Below are 16,013 nucleotides of genomic sequence, written 5' to 3'. Positions count from 1 at the left end.
CAAATGCACATCCTTGGTTTTTGCTACACATCCTTTCTGTAATACTCGGCATTTAGTTATATAAATGTGTGAGGCTCCTCTCTCACTGGTGCCCCCATCTAGTCATCTTCCATACTGCCAGCTTCCAAAGACAGGGGTCCTCAGGACTCAGACAGGCAGGGCAGGGAATTGCATCACCTTGTTCCTTCTCCTGCCAGGGAAGTGCCGGGGCCCTCCAACTTCCTCTTCCCTTGCCTTCCTCCTTGGCCCTCACAGGAATCTGCTTTTAAAGGATTCCCTTTTCCCACCTCCCTGAGTTTCCACCCAATACTTGCCCAGCCTCCTTTAGTGGCCCTTCTTCCAGCCTATCTGGTGGGATGGCTGGGTAGACTGCCGTCTCCTGGCCCCTCCCACCCCATCTCAGCCCAGGGTGGAGATTTTGCTCTGCCCTCTGCCTGGCTTGCCCCTCCTGCTTCTGAAGCTTCTCCAGTGGCTCCCTCAACAGTGGCTGCCCAGGCTGTCAACTACTTCCTGTGGACCTGGCTGCAGTTGAGCTACTGCAGGAGAAAGGTGAGCTGGCTGCATGGCTGGGGGTTGTTGCCAAGAGTTGGGCATGGATGTTGGCAGCTGCTGTTCCATTGGGAAAGGTGACCAGGGGTTCTGTGGAGGTACCTGCAGCCAGGTGCTGAAGGAGGAGGTGGTGCAGGGCCTGGGGAGGTTCCTTTTGTCACAGTGCTGCTTGGGAGGGAGCAGAGAGGAGGACAGCATTGCCGGACAAAATGGTCTTAACTGTTTCAATGTTTTATTCATTTCAATTAATATTAATGGAAGATACACAGCAGCAATGCCTGGAGATAGTTGAGCCTATTAACAGGAAGTGCTTGCCATCATAGCGTTACCCCAAATGTATGCACATATCTGTCTTCTCCAAAGGTAATATTATCTCTTGACTGTCAGATAGATTGTTGAATGGTCACAGGGCTAAGTTACTACCAGCAGTTCCTAAAGTTGAAATTTGCCTGAGGAGGAACTTTCCAGTTTCTGTCCATTTAATGTCGTGCCAGAAAGTGAGTGTGAGACTTCTTAACTTTTCCTGGCCTGTCGTCCTTAAAGGATTTACATCCTCTGAAGGAATACCTTTCTCAACTACTGAGATGCCATGTCCACACAATTATTAAAATCCCTTCCATATGTGTGTTGCCATTGCCCAGTACTCTCAGATTCAGTGAAAGCCGAGCAAATGGCTTAGATTTATTTAGAGCGCTGACATCATACAAAGAAGGGCATACCAGGGATTGTCACGGTCATCTAAGAGGGTTAGAATTTCTGTGAGGATTTCTAGACGTTAAAATGATGCAATGATCTCTTGGACTGTGGATTCCGCAAGATCTGTCTACATCAGTTTATTTTATCTTTGTAGTTTTCAACTTGAATCTGAAGAATTTGTAAAAAGGGATGTAGCTGACTTTCAGAAGATCATAAAGGAGGTAAATCAAGTAATACGTTTAGGTGATTTGCATCCAACAAGATACTTGTATCAGGCCCTTCCTAAGGGTAAATTTTTTTGTTTTGTTACATTTTACAAACAAATAGAGAGTATCACGGTAATATACAGAGGAAAAAAACAAACTAGCCGTGAAACCTAACTAATAAATAAATAATTCTGTTATAATTCAATCACAGGTCTATATAGTAACCGCCTCTCTTTGCCTCATTTTGAGACCATATACACCGCCTTTCCCTTAAAGAATTTCATTGCATTGAAGACTTTTCTCGCATTGTCAGATTCGTCACGCTACAAACCTACCGGGACTTTGGTGGTTACTATATAGACCTGTGGTCAATTTCAGGCATGAGCACTTTAATATTGTATATGAATTCTTGTTGATTAATAATTTATATGATGCCCTGCCTTTTGTATTTGTAATCACTTTCCCTGCATACATTGCTTTTCCTGTTCAAGTTGATTATAGTATTGCTGTAAATTTGACTGAATTATAACAGAATTATTTTTTATTAGGTTTCACAGCTAGTTTGTTTTTTTCCCTTTGTTACATTTTACTTCATTTAGACCCCACCTTTCTCCCCAATATGAGGACCCAAAGTGGTTTATATCTTTCTCATTGAGAGCCAGTTTGGTGTAGTGGTTAATAGCACGGGACTCTAATCTGGAGAGCCGGGTTTGATTCCCCACTCCTCCACTTGAAGCCAGCTGGGTGACCTTGAGCGAGTCACAGTTCTCTGGAGCTCTCTCAGCCCCACCCACCTCACAGGGTGATTGTTGTGGGGTAATAATAACATACTTTGTAAACCGCTCTGAGTGGGCATTAAGTTGTCCTGAAGGGCAGTATATAAATCGAATGTTGTTGTTGTTGTTGTTGTTGTTGTTGTTGTTGTTGTTGTTGTTGTTGTTATTGCCTCCATTTTATTTTCACAACAATCCTATGAGGAAAGTTAGGCTGAGACAGTGCGACTGGCCCAAGGTCACCCAGTAAGGAGAAATAGAGAACTGGAGCATGTTTTCTTGTCTAAAAATCTCTAGATCTTCCGAGTATGTGTGTGGTAACTGCTGCATTTTCACTACATCTTTAAAAATACCTATACAGCCAGTACACATGAAACCATGAAGCTGCCTTATATTGAATCAGACCCTTGATCCATCCAAGTCAGTATTGTCTGCTTAGACTGACAGTGGCTTTCACATCACCTGCTGCCAAATTCTTTAACCGGAGATGCCGGGGATGGAACCTGGGACCTTCGGCATGTCAAGCAGACGTTTTACCACTGAGCCATAGCCCCTCTGCAGTAGAAGTCTTGACATGCACATACAGTGATTGGGGGATGCTTTACCTCTTAGGTATCTGCCCTGATGGGAAAGGCACAGAGTTTACATCAGCCGAAAGTTGGCAACCTGGGATAGAAGCCACAATCCAACTCAGTGTTAGGTGCTCTAACAATCCTGAGGAGAGTTAAATCAGTTAAGTCTACTGAAGAAGATTTACGCATGACATGATAAGCCCTACTCGTTTTGGTGGAGATCACTTAGGAGTGCAAGATTGTGAGTTTAATTTTTTTTAAGGATCTGGTTTTTCATACAGTCTCAAATTGGGGAGGACCAATTTACTTCTTATTTCCTTTATTTCTTATTTTTAAATATACTTCCTGCCCTTCTGCCTGAAAAGGCTTTCAAGATGCTCCAGTACAAGTTTCAAACTATATATGATCACAAAAAGTTAGAAACAAGTATGAGAAATACAAGTTCTTCAGTTCTTTTTAGTCTTATCTGTGACATTTTGCACAATATATTTTTTCACAGATCATACATGAGAGAAATGACCACGTTAGAAAGATACGTTCACTGTAATTAAAATTTTATTTACAGGTTGGCTGCTTCCTGCTCTTTGTTCAGATTTTTAAAATAGTACTTTTGTTTCCTATAATGCACGTGTGTGTGCACAAACATGCATACATAAACAGTGCAGTAGTACTCTTCATAAACATTTTTGTTATTGTTTAAAATGACTCTTCTGAGCAGTCTGAAGAGGCATCGACATAACCACAAACACAATCCTTCCTTCTGAATAGGATTGCCAACAGGCCTGGAGAAAAAAAATCCTTTCCCTTTAATAGAGGCTTTATGGGAATCCCCATGGAGGATGCCTTCCCTCCCTCACCCAGACATGCTGTTGGGTTAATGCACCTAGCCTTGTGCGTTCCTCTGCCTCACACAGAATTACTGAGCAACCTGCTTCACTTCTGGTCTCCAGTGTTTTGCATACCCATACTCTTTTTGAAAAATAGTTTTATTGAAAAGTTTGTAACATACCACTGATGGACTAGCTTGTGTGCCGGGGGCCAGAAAGGTGCACACTGCACTGTAACGTGCAGGAATGCCTCATGTGATCAGTCTGAGCATATTGAACTGGTCCCAGCCCAGCAGCAGAAGCACACATGGGCACGAGGGGGAGGATCATGCCACATGTTTTTAGCAGAGCGCAAATCCTGCTGCATCAGCTCCCTTTTCTCCTAGTTTAATTTCTTCCCTCCTTTTCACATCATTGATAATGGATTTTTTTAAAAAAAATTCTCTCTTCTTTTCAGGTGGAAGACTCAGTATCTGCTATGGCAGATAAGTGTGGTGAAAGGAAGGCTCCTTCTCAGTTCTCCTCACCAAGGTACATGAAATTCAGAGGAAAATATTCATATTTTCGCTATATCTCCTTGCTGGTGAAAGTGACCTTATCAAGCCTATCTGTGAAACCTAACAGGGTGTCTTTTTGGAGATTAAGGCCGTTTATGTGCAATCAAAGTGGAAGTATTTATTATGATTGTGTTCCAGAAGCAAAACTAGTAAAGTTGCAAAGCAGATTTGAAAGAGAAATTTTCTTCATCCTAGCCAATAGTGAGGGTACAATAACTAAAATGAATATTGGAAGAAATGTTGAGCCAAATGATGAAGAATTAGTTCACACACATACTCAACCAGAAGGAAGAACTTTTTCTACCCCTGTTGAATTAAAATTGTGCTCATTTCGTCTTCTGTGTGGTATATGTTGAGCAGCAGAAAACAGTAGATTTTATTTATTTGTTTATATATTTATACCTCTGAGGGGAACCCCAAGTAGCTTACGGTGTTGTTTTCCCCTTCATTTTATCCTCACAACAGCATCCCGGTGAGGTGGGCTAGGCTGAGAGACAGTGACTGGCCTTGATCACCTGACGAACTTCCGTGGCAGAATGGGGATTTCAACCTGGATCTTCTAGCTCCATGGCTGCCATTCTAACCCCTGCACTGCTCTGACTCATTAAACAATCACAAGTATATTGTTTTCATTTTCAGCGCCTCTTACTTCTAATACTTCCTCCCCTTTACACTTGTCTAAATGTGGGAAACCAATGGAGACCTGGGCTCTTGGTCCTATCTTCCCAAGTGTAATAGATCTTCTCATGCAGCTGATGAAATGCTAAGCCACGTTTGTACACTTCCTCCAAGAGTGCAAGCTGCATTTCTCTCTCTCAAAGGCTTTCCCATAGCCGACCCTGGTGGCACCCTCTTAAATTCTGACATCCCAGCCAGTCATCAAGTTGACTCTGATGGCTGGACTGGCTCATAAATCAGATAGATTTAACTAGATGGGCCTCTAGAACTAGAAAAGCAAAGACTTTTCAGAATTCTGCTCTTCTAAAACCAAAATACCTGACTCTGCTGTTCTAGTTAAATCAATATGAATTCTGGGTCAATCAGGTTGGGCTGCGTAAAGCAACTTCCTGCCCTTCTGTTTGAGATCACTGCATAAAGATCATGTTATGAGATCTCTGCATAAAGAAGGCAGCTGGAATTTCTTTCAATGATGTGCATGCTCATTACTTGTTACATATAAACACTGCAAGGCTTAAAAAAGAGTTCTGATTTGTGCTAATCCAGGTATCTGGATTTGTGCTAATCCAGGTATCTGGAATTTTGAAAAAATAGAAAAGTGAGAAAGCGTATTTGGAATAATTTTTTAAAAATTAATTACTAAGGAAGCATGAATACATAGAGTTTCTGATAATTCCTAGAGTGGACTGATGTAACTTCTGTTTCCCCCCGCCCCCGGATGTGATGTAACACCATCTCCTGATGGTGCCCCTCCATGTCCCCACTTCCCCCAGACTTCTACCAGTAGCTAGCTGCTCACTGGCAACCCTAATTAAGAGAATGCAAGCCCGTCTCCACACCATATGACCTACTAAGCTGGCACTATATGTTTTAGAAATTGATATTTATCACATCTCTTGTATGTGCTCTCATGGAAGATTGAATTATACATAGATTGAATTACACACACAAGCACTTCTTATTTTCCTCCTGTATAAGGTCCGCACAACTTGTGAGCCTGAACACAGTCTGGCAGCTTAGAATTGTTATTCACCAAGTGCTTGATGATCCCTCGCATTTGGAAGTTCCACACAGGCCACAAAATCAGGATATTGATTGGGTCTCTGGCAAACCAGCAAACTGGCTGATAAGTTGCTACCCTTTACTACAGATGGAAAAGGTTCTAAAGACCACTTGGCACAAATGTTTTTTTGTCTTTGGTTAAAAAAATGGATCATGAATAAGAGAAGGGGGGAGGGATAGCTGGATGAGAGTTGGGGTTAAGGAGAAGCTTAAAATGAGTGTGTTGAAGTAGAAGGTGGAATGGAGCTGGAAGACTGAAGCCCCTCCCCAAACTCTTGTGATTCCAGAGAGGGAGAAATCAACATCGGAGTCTAGTAAAGACACACCCTTATAGCCAGTTTCCTGTTCTTCAGCCTCCTCAGTTTGGTTAAACTCTCCTGTTTCTATATAATGTGCTCCATGACTGTGATATCAAATATAATATTTTTTTTTAAATATAGATTTCTTTTTTTGAGAAAGTTTTGCCTTTTTATCAGTTTTATCTCATACAACTGCAGCCTCTTGCTGCTCCAGCCCTGCCCCCCCCCCAATTTTGCTGAGGATTCTGTGTCTTTTTCCAATAAGCCTCTTCGGTTTCCACCGAGGTATGTGTGTGTATATGCGTGTTCACTTTATGGAAGGCACAGCAGTCTTTTGTGTAGTCTGTTCCCGCTCTTTCTTCCAAAGAGCACAAAAACATCAGAACCAAATAGATTTAGTGAGAGACATATTCTGCAACATAAAAGCTGTATGATAAGCGACCTGTAAAATCAGTGAATCAAAATGCGACTTGAGGAGTATTTCCCACCAGAAGCTGAGGATATTGTAAATTCAGTAACGTAAAAAAGTCTCCATTGAAAGGCAGCATTGTCAGAAGCAGTTTTTTCAGATTACCTCTTGTGATTCTCATAATAGCATTATTATGTAGAACACGCTGAAGGCTGTTCGTTAGATACGTTCTATGTGCTATGATGTTTCCAGTCTAGATAAAGTCTCCTTTAAGCCCATAAGAAATAGCCATACTGGGCCTCTGAGACATAAAACCTTGAGTATCTAATAGATGATCTTACATGAACAATTCTTTTCATGAGTTGCCTGCCTCCGTAGAGTGAAGAAATCCAGGGGATCTTCAAGTCCCAAGTTCAAATCCCCATGTAGCCATGAAATTCTCCAAGTGACTTTGGACTACTGAACAGTAATCTAATGCATTGCTGTCTGAGGATAAATGGAAAAGGAGGGAAACACTGAATTCTTTGAGGAAGAAGAGGATCAAAAATAAGTCCCTAGGTGTTTACTCAATCTTACTTTCAGGGCATAGTCACAGACAGTACAGATTTAAGTCAGATTTGTAGTCATGCCTTCTTTCAGGGAACCCTGGGAAATGTAGTTCTTTGAAGGGACTAAAATAGAGAATTCTTACCTACTTCACCAAACTATAATTCCCAAGTTCTTTGGGGAAAACTCTTAACAGACTGATATGAAACTGGTATGTTTGTAGCATGGAACTTATCTCTGTGTCTGATATCTCTGCCTCATGTTATGGTTTAGGGTGACTTCTCCATGTTCTGGGCAGTCCCCAATGATGAGAAAAATTCAGGCTGAGTAAGTAATATTTTTTTCTTATAGAAAATTTCTTCTCTTTTATCAATCGTTTAGTCAATTGCTGTGCTTCCTCTCAACCCAAGGCAGCTTACAACAAAGATAAACTCTTTGCAGATATTAAAACATCATTAGAAAGAACCAGCCACAGAATACAGTGAAAGAGAGAGTACATGGCATTAGCAAGCAAGCAAGCAATCAAAGAGGGAAAGTGCCACAAAAATTAAAAAATCAAGAATTGCAGGAAAATGATATCTAAATGCTAAACTGTTGTGTAAATAAACCTTAAAATCTATTCCTGATCTAATGGAGTTTTCTTCCACAAAAGGCCTATACACAACAGGAATAGTAGAAATAGTATACATCTACAGATACGCAATACCTCAAAAGATGCAAAGAATACGTAATAAATAAAAGGGCACAGCTGGTCAGTATTAAATATTACCCCCCTTTCTATATATCTAAGAGAGAGGTTTTTAGAAAAGGAAAATATATACATTTTCAAACCATAAAAAATATAAAATTAATTAATGACCTCATTCTGGAAGCTATATATTGTAAAATAGGTTGCTTCAACAGCAGGAAAAGAACTACAGAGTTTCTATATGTGGTATCCTGTAAATTACCGAATACATAATTCAATGGAAAACAATTAAAAATTAACTAATTGTGCATTCTTTGCATTTTTGTAATACTTTATCCTTGTATATTGTTACCTATTCTGTGACCGCTGAGGAAGACAATTGTCAAAACGTGTATGGTCTTTAATCTATGTTTTATTATTAAAGGGGTGTTGTTTATCTATCTGTAGATGTATACTATTTCTACTCTTCTTGATTTTGAAATGTACATAAGCCTTTAGCAGAAGAAAACTCCATTAGTTCGAGAATAGATTTTAAGGTTTTTTACGTGATAGTGTTAGAGTTTCTTATTCATATAGGTTCTGTTTTCCTTCAATTCTTGATTTTTTAAATATCAAACGGTCAACTCCAAGGCCACTCAGCGTGGTCACCATGGATGCCTGGCTCCCACTTCTCTCCAGTGTATCTCTTCTCCAAAGCAAATAGCTAGTCCTGGTTTTACTTTGCTTCAGTGGAGCAGGGGGTGTTTAAGAAGAATCCAGGAGGCATCACCTTTTTGCATGCAGGGAGCATCCATTTGGAAATATCTGCCTCCGTGAAAGGATGATACTTGTCTTGGAATCTCCCAACATTTTGTGATTGGCCCCATTTTTGGTGGCCACTCACTAACTTTTCTCCAAACTCCAAAAGTGGCCAGCTAAGGTTGAGCCAGGGAAATGGTGGTAAGAAGCTTGCCCTTGGTCAGCAGTTGTTGCTTGCTTTCATGTTCTGTCTTTGGTTTCTTGATGGGAAAATCATTCTCAAAATCACCTGAGCTGTACGATGCATGACTGGAAGATGCTCTAGGAATGCAACTCACTCTTAAAACCACTAACCCACATGTTGTATGAACAGAATGCTAAGTAGTTGGAGGGTTTCCAGACGTAAACTGATTAATGTAAGATCCAACTGAGTGCTTGCCAAAGCTGTTCAAGGTGTTTGTGATGCTCAACGCACACACCCCACCCCACATAACAGAGACATCATTTGTTTCTATTCAGGGAAACATAGCAGCACATTAACAGATTTGCATGTTGATGGCTGATTACTTCTATTAAGTCTTTGTGTACTACATTAGTGGAAACCTGCTTGCTAAATAACGCTGCTACTGTTTAGGCATAAGAGCAATTAAATTACTTTCCTGTTACTTGAGATGTTTTGTCTTGTTTCACTAACGCTTAGTAAAAATGGTATAGAAATAACATTTACCATGGTGACAGAATGGCAATAATAAAAGATGATTTATGAGGGAAAAGATTAATCCCATGTGCCTTATTCCAGTTACAATCATGCATAATATGTGAACCAGTTGGGTAAAACGCTCCAGGGTGTCTTAAACGTGTGTTATGGATGAAGCCACCACCTCTTTTGAGCTGGAGGCAGAAATCAAATCCTTTTTATTAAGGTTAGTTACCTAACTTTCACCCTCTGTTACTCAATATGGAGGCAAACATTGTTTGCCCTTTTTCTGTGTTGTCCCCACAACCACTCTGTGAGGTGAATTTGGCTGAAAGAAAATGACCATCCCAAAGTCTCCCTTTGAGCATCTGTGAGGGGGTGGGGGGTTTGAACCTGAAACCTCACATTGGCTGTCTTAAACACCCAGAGCAGGTGTATATCCCATGTTCTCATAAGAACATAAGAACATAAGCAAAGCCATGTTGGATCAGGCCAGTGGCCCATCCAGTCCAACATTCTGTCACACACAGTGGCTAGAAATCCAGTGCCATCTAAAGGACTGTCAGTGAGGCCAGGACACCAGAAGCCCTCCCACTGCCTTCCTTCCAGCACCAAGACAACAGAGCACCACCTCCCCACAAAGAGAATACCATCTATCTCCTGTGGCTAATAGCCACTGATGGACCTCTGCTCCATATATTTGTCCAGTCCCCTCTTGAAGCTGGCAATGCTTGTAGCTGCTACCACCTCCTGTGGCAACGAATTCCATGCGTTTATCACCCTTTGTGTAAAGTAGTATTTTCTTCTATCTGTTCTAACCCGACTGCTCAATAATTTCATAGAGTGCCCACGAGTTCTTGTATTGTGAGAAAGGGAGAAAAACACATCTTTCTCTACCTTCTCTAACCCGTGCATTATCTTGTAAACCTCTATCATGTCTCCCCTCAGTCGTCTTTTCTCCAGGCTAAAGAGCCCCAAGCGCCTCAATCTTTCCTCATAGGGAAAGTGTTCCAACCCTTTAATCATTTTAGTTGCCCTTCTCTGTACTTTTTCCAGTGCTATGATACCTATTTTAAGGTGTGGCGACCAGAACTGTACACAGTACTCCAAATGAGGCCTCACCATCGATTTATACAGAGGCATTATGATACCGGCTGATTTGTTTTCAATCCCTTTCCTAATAACCCCTAGCATAGCATTAGCTTTTTTTATGGCAGTCGCACACTGTGCTGACGTTTTTAGTGAGTTATCTATCATGACTCCAAGATCTCTCTCTTGGTCAGTCTCCGCCAGTTCAGACCCCATCAACTTGTATTTATATTTTGGATTTTTGGTTCCAATGTGCATTACTTTGCACTTGGCTACATTGAACCTCATTTGCCACATGGATGCCCACTCTTCTAGCCTCGACAGATCCCTTTGGAGTGCCTCACAATCCTCTCTGGCTTTCACCACCCTGAACAATTTCGTGTCATCTGCAAATTTAGCCACTTCACTGCTTAATCCCAATTCCAAATCATTAATAAACAAGTTAAAAAGCATTGGACCCAATACCGACCCCTGTGGCACCCCACTGCTCACCACCCTCCACTGTGAGAAGTGCCCGTTTATACTCACTCTCTGTTTCCTATTAATTAGCTTCTCAAGAAGCTATACCGTTTATTTGAAAGGAAGAAAAAAAATATTTTGCATGTGCCATCAAGAAAAAGAGAGGGTAATTCTAAACACACATACTAGTTCCAGTGACATACAATAATAATAATAATAAAACTTTTTAGGGGAATCATCTTACAGAGTTCATCTTCCTTTTGTGTAAATGCAGTAACTATCTGTGCTTGTAGAACAACAGGATTTGAGTCCAGTGGCACCTTAGAGACAAACAAGATTTTTCAAGAGTATAAGCTTTCGAGAGTCAAAGGTGCCTTCTTCGGATACAGGGAGGAGGGGACATCCCTGAGCCTTTATATCCCAGCCAGGAGGTGGGTGGGGTGAAGCAAAGAAGGGAGTCAGAATGTAAAAGTACAATGCAGCTTGGTTAGAGCAAAAACAGCATCTGTAGTAAAATAAAATAGAAAAGAGTCCAGTAGCACCTTTAAGACTAACCAACTTTACTGTAGCATAAGCTTTCGAGAATCACAGTTCTCTTGGTCAGATACTACTGGACTCTTTTCTATTTTGCTACTACAGACTAACACGGCTAACTCCTCTGGATCTGTGTAGTAAGATAAGAATCCTATGTCTTTATTCAGCCCTGTGGCGGGGCGGGGGGCAGTTCTCATAGAAAGAAGCTTCAGGGGCAAATTACAACATGAGATTGCTGAACTTGAGTTTATTTACAAGTTCAGAAAAATGGAACCTCCAAGGACCCTCAGATCATAGTGGGGACATCCCAATAGGCTAGTCATTAAATCCTGTAGCACATGTAGAGACTATCAGATATCTTCATGACTAGAACTTCTTTTCTGATCACAAGCCTATTAAAGGCCAATGTTTGTCTCTACTACAGTTTGATAAATATTTTTGCTCAGAGATTAATGATAGATTTGTCTATATTATCTGTGCAGAGAAGAAGAACTTCTGTATTTAAGTTTCATCCAGGACATAACAGATGAGATCCTGAAACTTGGATTGTTTTCAAACAGGTTGGATGTTTTGTGTTTAGTTTTAAATCCCTGTAATGATGATATGCATGGCCTTATAATCAGCTATAAGCCAAAATGAAGTAATATGGGCAGATTTATAATTGTCATTGTGCTGCCAGTGCTGGAGGAAGAAATACTATGGGTAATACTTGGGGAACAAGTCCAACATGTCAGCGACTGTTTCACTTCTCTCATTCTTTGTCCTCTCTGAAACTGCCAAAGTGGCATCCAGGAGCCAAAAGTGCTGTGTCAGCAGCATGGCCCAACTGTAGTTGGAGGGTGGAGCAGCCTGAACCTGCCTACAGTGCCAACACATATGGGGAGGGGTTGAGTGAAGAGACCGGGTCCCCAGCATACTGTCAAGGGAGGACCAGTAGATTAGGGCTAAATCTCATCCCTTCTCAGGCACAATATCTTGTAGGCTGAGATCAGGGGTGGTGCCAGGGTTTCTGGCGCACAAAGCTGGGGGCAGCGGCAGGTTTGTTGCTGCCCCTACACACGCACAGAGAGTGCACACACGTGCCCCAGAATGCATGATGATATCACTGCGTGTGACATCATAACGCAGCAAGCCGGCCCCATTGGTGTGGTGGGTGGCTTGGGAGGTGCACATGCGTCCTCCCAGCCCTCCCACACTGTTGTTCCGCATGCCACCCCGGACGCCTGCCGCACCTGGCCCGCTGCTGCTGTGCCCGGCTGGGGGTGTGTGTTGGCAGCAGTGGCAGCATGGGGCAGGTGGGGCTGGCAGGCTGCAGCAGCTGCGGGCCAGGCACGGCAGGCAGCCAGGGTGGTGCACGAGCAGCTTCCCATCTCTCCCGCTCAGCTGCCGGCGCTGCCACCGCCAGCTCCACGGTGCGCGCCCCCACCCCTGGCGCCCCCTTCGGCGCCTCAGCGCTCGAGGCGGGGGGGCAGACCTGCCTCAATGGGCGCGCTGGCCCTGGCTGAGATGTAGCATAGCTTTAAGATGTAGGCTTAGAACTAGCATATTTCTGATAAAAGACAAACAATATTCATTTATATTTATTTTATTTGGATATTTATATCCTGTTTTTTCTCTGAATATTTCCATATTCACAGTTTCCATACAGCAGTTAAAAAGTAAATGGCTGTTAAAAAATAGAGCAAGTGGCAACATTGCTCTCCCTCCTCCATGTTATCCTCACAGATACAGGGAGGAGTGGGGATCTTGGAGCCTTTATATCCTAGCCAGGAGGTGGGTGGGGAAGGAAGCTTTGACTTCGGGAAGATTTGACTAACCGGCCCATAGTCACCCAGCAAGTCACCCAGCAAATTTCATGGCAGAACAGGGATTCGAACTTGGGTCTCCCAGATCCTAGTCCACCCCTCTTACCAATTAGGAGTTAATTGGGCATTTATTCTTCTTGGGGGGGGATGATTTTTCTGCATAAGACCCAAAATGCTACTACTTCCTCTTTTTTTTTTAGGGCTTTGGAACGGTTGTTTGAGCGTCACATAGAACAAAACAAGAATCATCTCAATGAGGTCTGTCCTGTTCGTAAAAGATAAAAAGTGCTAAGCATATGAAAATGCATTCAAAGAGGTCTTCTAAAGGGCTGTCAAGAGGGGGCCGGGGCTGTGACGCAGTGATAGGCCACTTGCTTGCTGTAGAGAAGGGCCCAGATTCAATCCTTGGCATTTCCAGCTCAAGAACAGAAGGAATAAGGAGTTGGGGAAACACCCTTCTCTTCCTGAGACCTGGAGAGTTGCTGCCAGTCATTCTCTAAAGCTGTGCTAGACAGACTAATACATGGTCTATTGCTTGGTATATACGTTCAACTAACATCAGTGCTAGTGTCTGTGAACCTATTTTTCTATACAGTAGATACATGCTCTCTCTCTCTCACACACACACACACACTGGCACTCAATTTCTGTCTCTCACCTTTTAAAATGTGGTATAATCTTATATGCCTGTTAAAAATTCCTAATGAACTTATTGTTTGTCAGTTTAAGAAGCTGCCTTATGAAGCTGCCTTAAGGTCAGTCAAGGTCGCTAATGTCTGCTCTGACTGGCAGCAGCTCTCCGGTAGAATGCTGTATCTGATCTTGTAATGGTCTCTCTGAACATGCAGGTTTTTAAAGGTTCCCCAGACCCAACTTGGGTTTCCACAGCCATACAGCAGTTTCTGTTCAAGTCAAGTTTATTCAAGTTTAACAGCCCTTAGGCCATACACTGTAAAACAAAGTTTAAGAATTAAAAACCAGTCAATCAAAAGTTGGCCAGGTCCACAATGCAGCTTTTGCAGAGGCTACTCAGAAGTAGCCTTAATCTTGAAGAGTCACAGATGACTGGGTACTTCGGTAGCCATTTCCTAAGAAAGCTCTCTCTGGGCCGTTGCATACTTTGGACAGTAGAAAAAAGTATGAGACAATGAATCAACCACTGCCAGAGGACAGTCACAAAAGTGCTGATCTGACGGGGTCTTAAGGGAACGGGCCTTCACCTGGGCTGTTGGCAACGTGTTGCGACGCATGATCATGTATGACTGCCTCAGTTTTGGAACTGCCAGCATATTAAAATAATGAGGCAGGTCAAACTGGGTTGAATACTTAATTCCCATATGGAGTGGGGAGCATTTTCGCACAGTATCCTTTTGAAGGGAATCCCAGTCCGGTTAAAGCAACTTCTCTATAAATGAAGTTTGTCTTTTTTCAGTAAAATTTCTTGATTTCCATGAACCTGATCGGTTTATTTCCATATCCATTGTTGCCATACAGCAGTTAAAAAGTAAATGGCTGTTAAAAAATAGAGAGCCCAAACGGTAGCAAGGGGGGGAGTCCCCCCCATATTTACTGCTCCACATGCACAGAATACTCCATGTAGAATAGGCTGTCCTTCATTTTCAACAGCTGTTCCCCAAAGCTGCTGTGTAGCTGCAGGAAACTCTTAAAAACCTGGATGTCTAGCTTGGCCCTAACTGGCAGTGCTGAGGATTGAACCTGGGACCTTCTGCATGCAAAGCAGATGCTCTGCCAGTGAGCCACCATTCCTCCCTCTCTATGAAGGAACACTTGGGAGGAAGGTGTCAATTTATTTTTATTTATGTCCTTTATGGTCTGCCTTTCTGAGACTCAAGGCGGATTACACAGTGTGAGAGTAGTACCGTCAGGATCAAGGACAATTTCCTAAACAATGCTGTAGGGTGAATAAACGCAAGTTTACGAAGACATAACACATTAGCAAGAGTCCAATACAGAGTTGAAGAAATGCTGAAACAGAACATAAGCAATTCTAGGGCTGACATAGGAGCACCTATTTAAAGCAACAGGTAGTACGTAAGGCAATGTAGAGGTGAAGCCTATGGGTGAAGTTTATGGTCCCTAACTCATTAGCAGAGCATTTGTCTTATTATCTAGTAGTTCACATTCATTTCTGAAAACACAACCTTTTAATCTTCCTTTCTTAAACAATGCTATCTAGCTTATTTAAAAAACAACTCCAGTATCATTTCTTCTTTTAAATTTTAGACCAAAATGCGCCACCTGTTGGAGATTCTGAAGGAGGACCTGGGTTGCAAAGAAGAGAGAAAGGAAGGGTTTGACTCATTGGGTCGAGTTCAGAACGAACCAGCAGAGTACCTCCAACTCCCTGACAAACCTCAAACGGAAAAAAGCAAGGAACTTTCAAAGGCAATGGATTTAATAGCAAGTGCGGCAGCTATATCAAGACCTCCTGTATGCAGCGATGCATTCCACAAGGTGGAGGGCACAGATGAATTTTCCAAAGATCTAAATGGTTTGTTGAATGCTGGCCTGTACCCACCCTCTTGCCCAGTGCTTGAAGAAAACCCGATCACCTCGTCCACCCTGCCGCCTACACTAAGTTCAACCACCTGCGATGCCGACTTTGAAACAAGTGAGTCTTTGCAGGAACTTGACGAGCTCCAAGAAAGCATGGCAGAATCCCTTCACATTACCACTGACAACGCAGAATAGCCAACAACTAGCAGCAAAGCACCAAGAAACCAGCAGCGTAGACATCTTGAATGTTGCTCATTCAATAAAATGCTAGTGAACCATTTTTTGTTCATCTTCTGTTTTGGATTCACTTGT

General features: G+C 42.3%; 1 protein-coding gene across 1 annotated transcript in view; it reads left to right on the top strand.

The window, feature by feature from the left end:
• Nucleotides 1–15,981, top strand: part of SPATA7 (spermatogenesis associated 7) — a 75,803-nt gene extending 59,822 nt beyond the window's left edge. The window contains exons 7-12 of the mRNA XM_054972287.1: nucleotides 1,400–1,466; nucleotides 4,081–4,154; nucleotides 7,448–7,501; nucleotides 11,862–11,939; nucleotides 13,385–13,442; nucleotides 15,429–15,981. Of these exons, the coding sequence (XP_054828262.1) occupies nucleotides 1,400–1,466; nucleotides 4,081–4,154; nucleotides 7,448–7,501; nucleotides 11,862–11,939; nucleotides 13,385–13,442; nucleotides 15,429–15,896 (799 nt within the window). The 3' untranslated portion in view covers nucleotides 15,897–15,981. The remainder of the gene's footprint in view (nucleotides 1–1,399; nucleotides 1,467–4,080; nucleotides 4,155–7,447; nucleotides 7,502–11,861; nucleotides 11,940–13,384; nucleotides 13,443–15,428) is intronic.
• Nucleotides 15,982–16,013: the final 32 nt, after the last annotated feature.

Source organism: Eublepharis macularius, chromosome 2 (genome assembly GCF_028583425.1).
Source record: "Eublepharis macularius isolate TG4126 chromosome 2, MPM_Emac_v1.0, whole genome shotgun sequence".
Classification (NCBI taxonomy): Eukaryota; Metazoa; Chordata; class Lepidosauria; order Squamata; family Eublepharidae; genus Eublepharis; species Eublepharis macularius.
The sequence above is the reverse complement of the archived record's forward strand: the minus strand, read 5'-3'. Positions and strand labels throughout refer to the sequence as shown.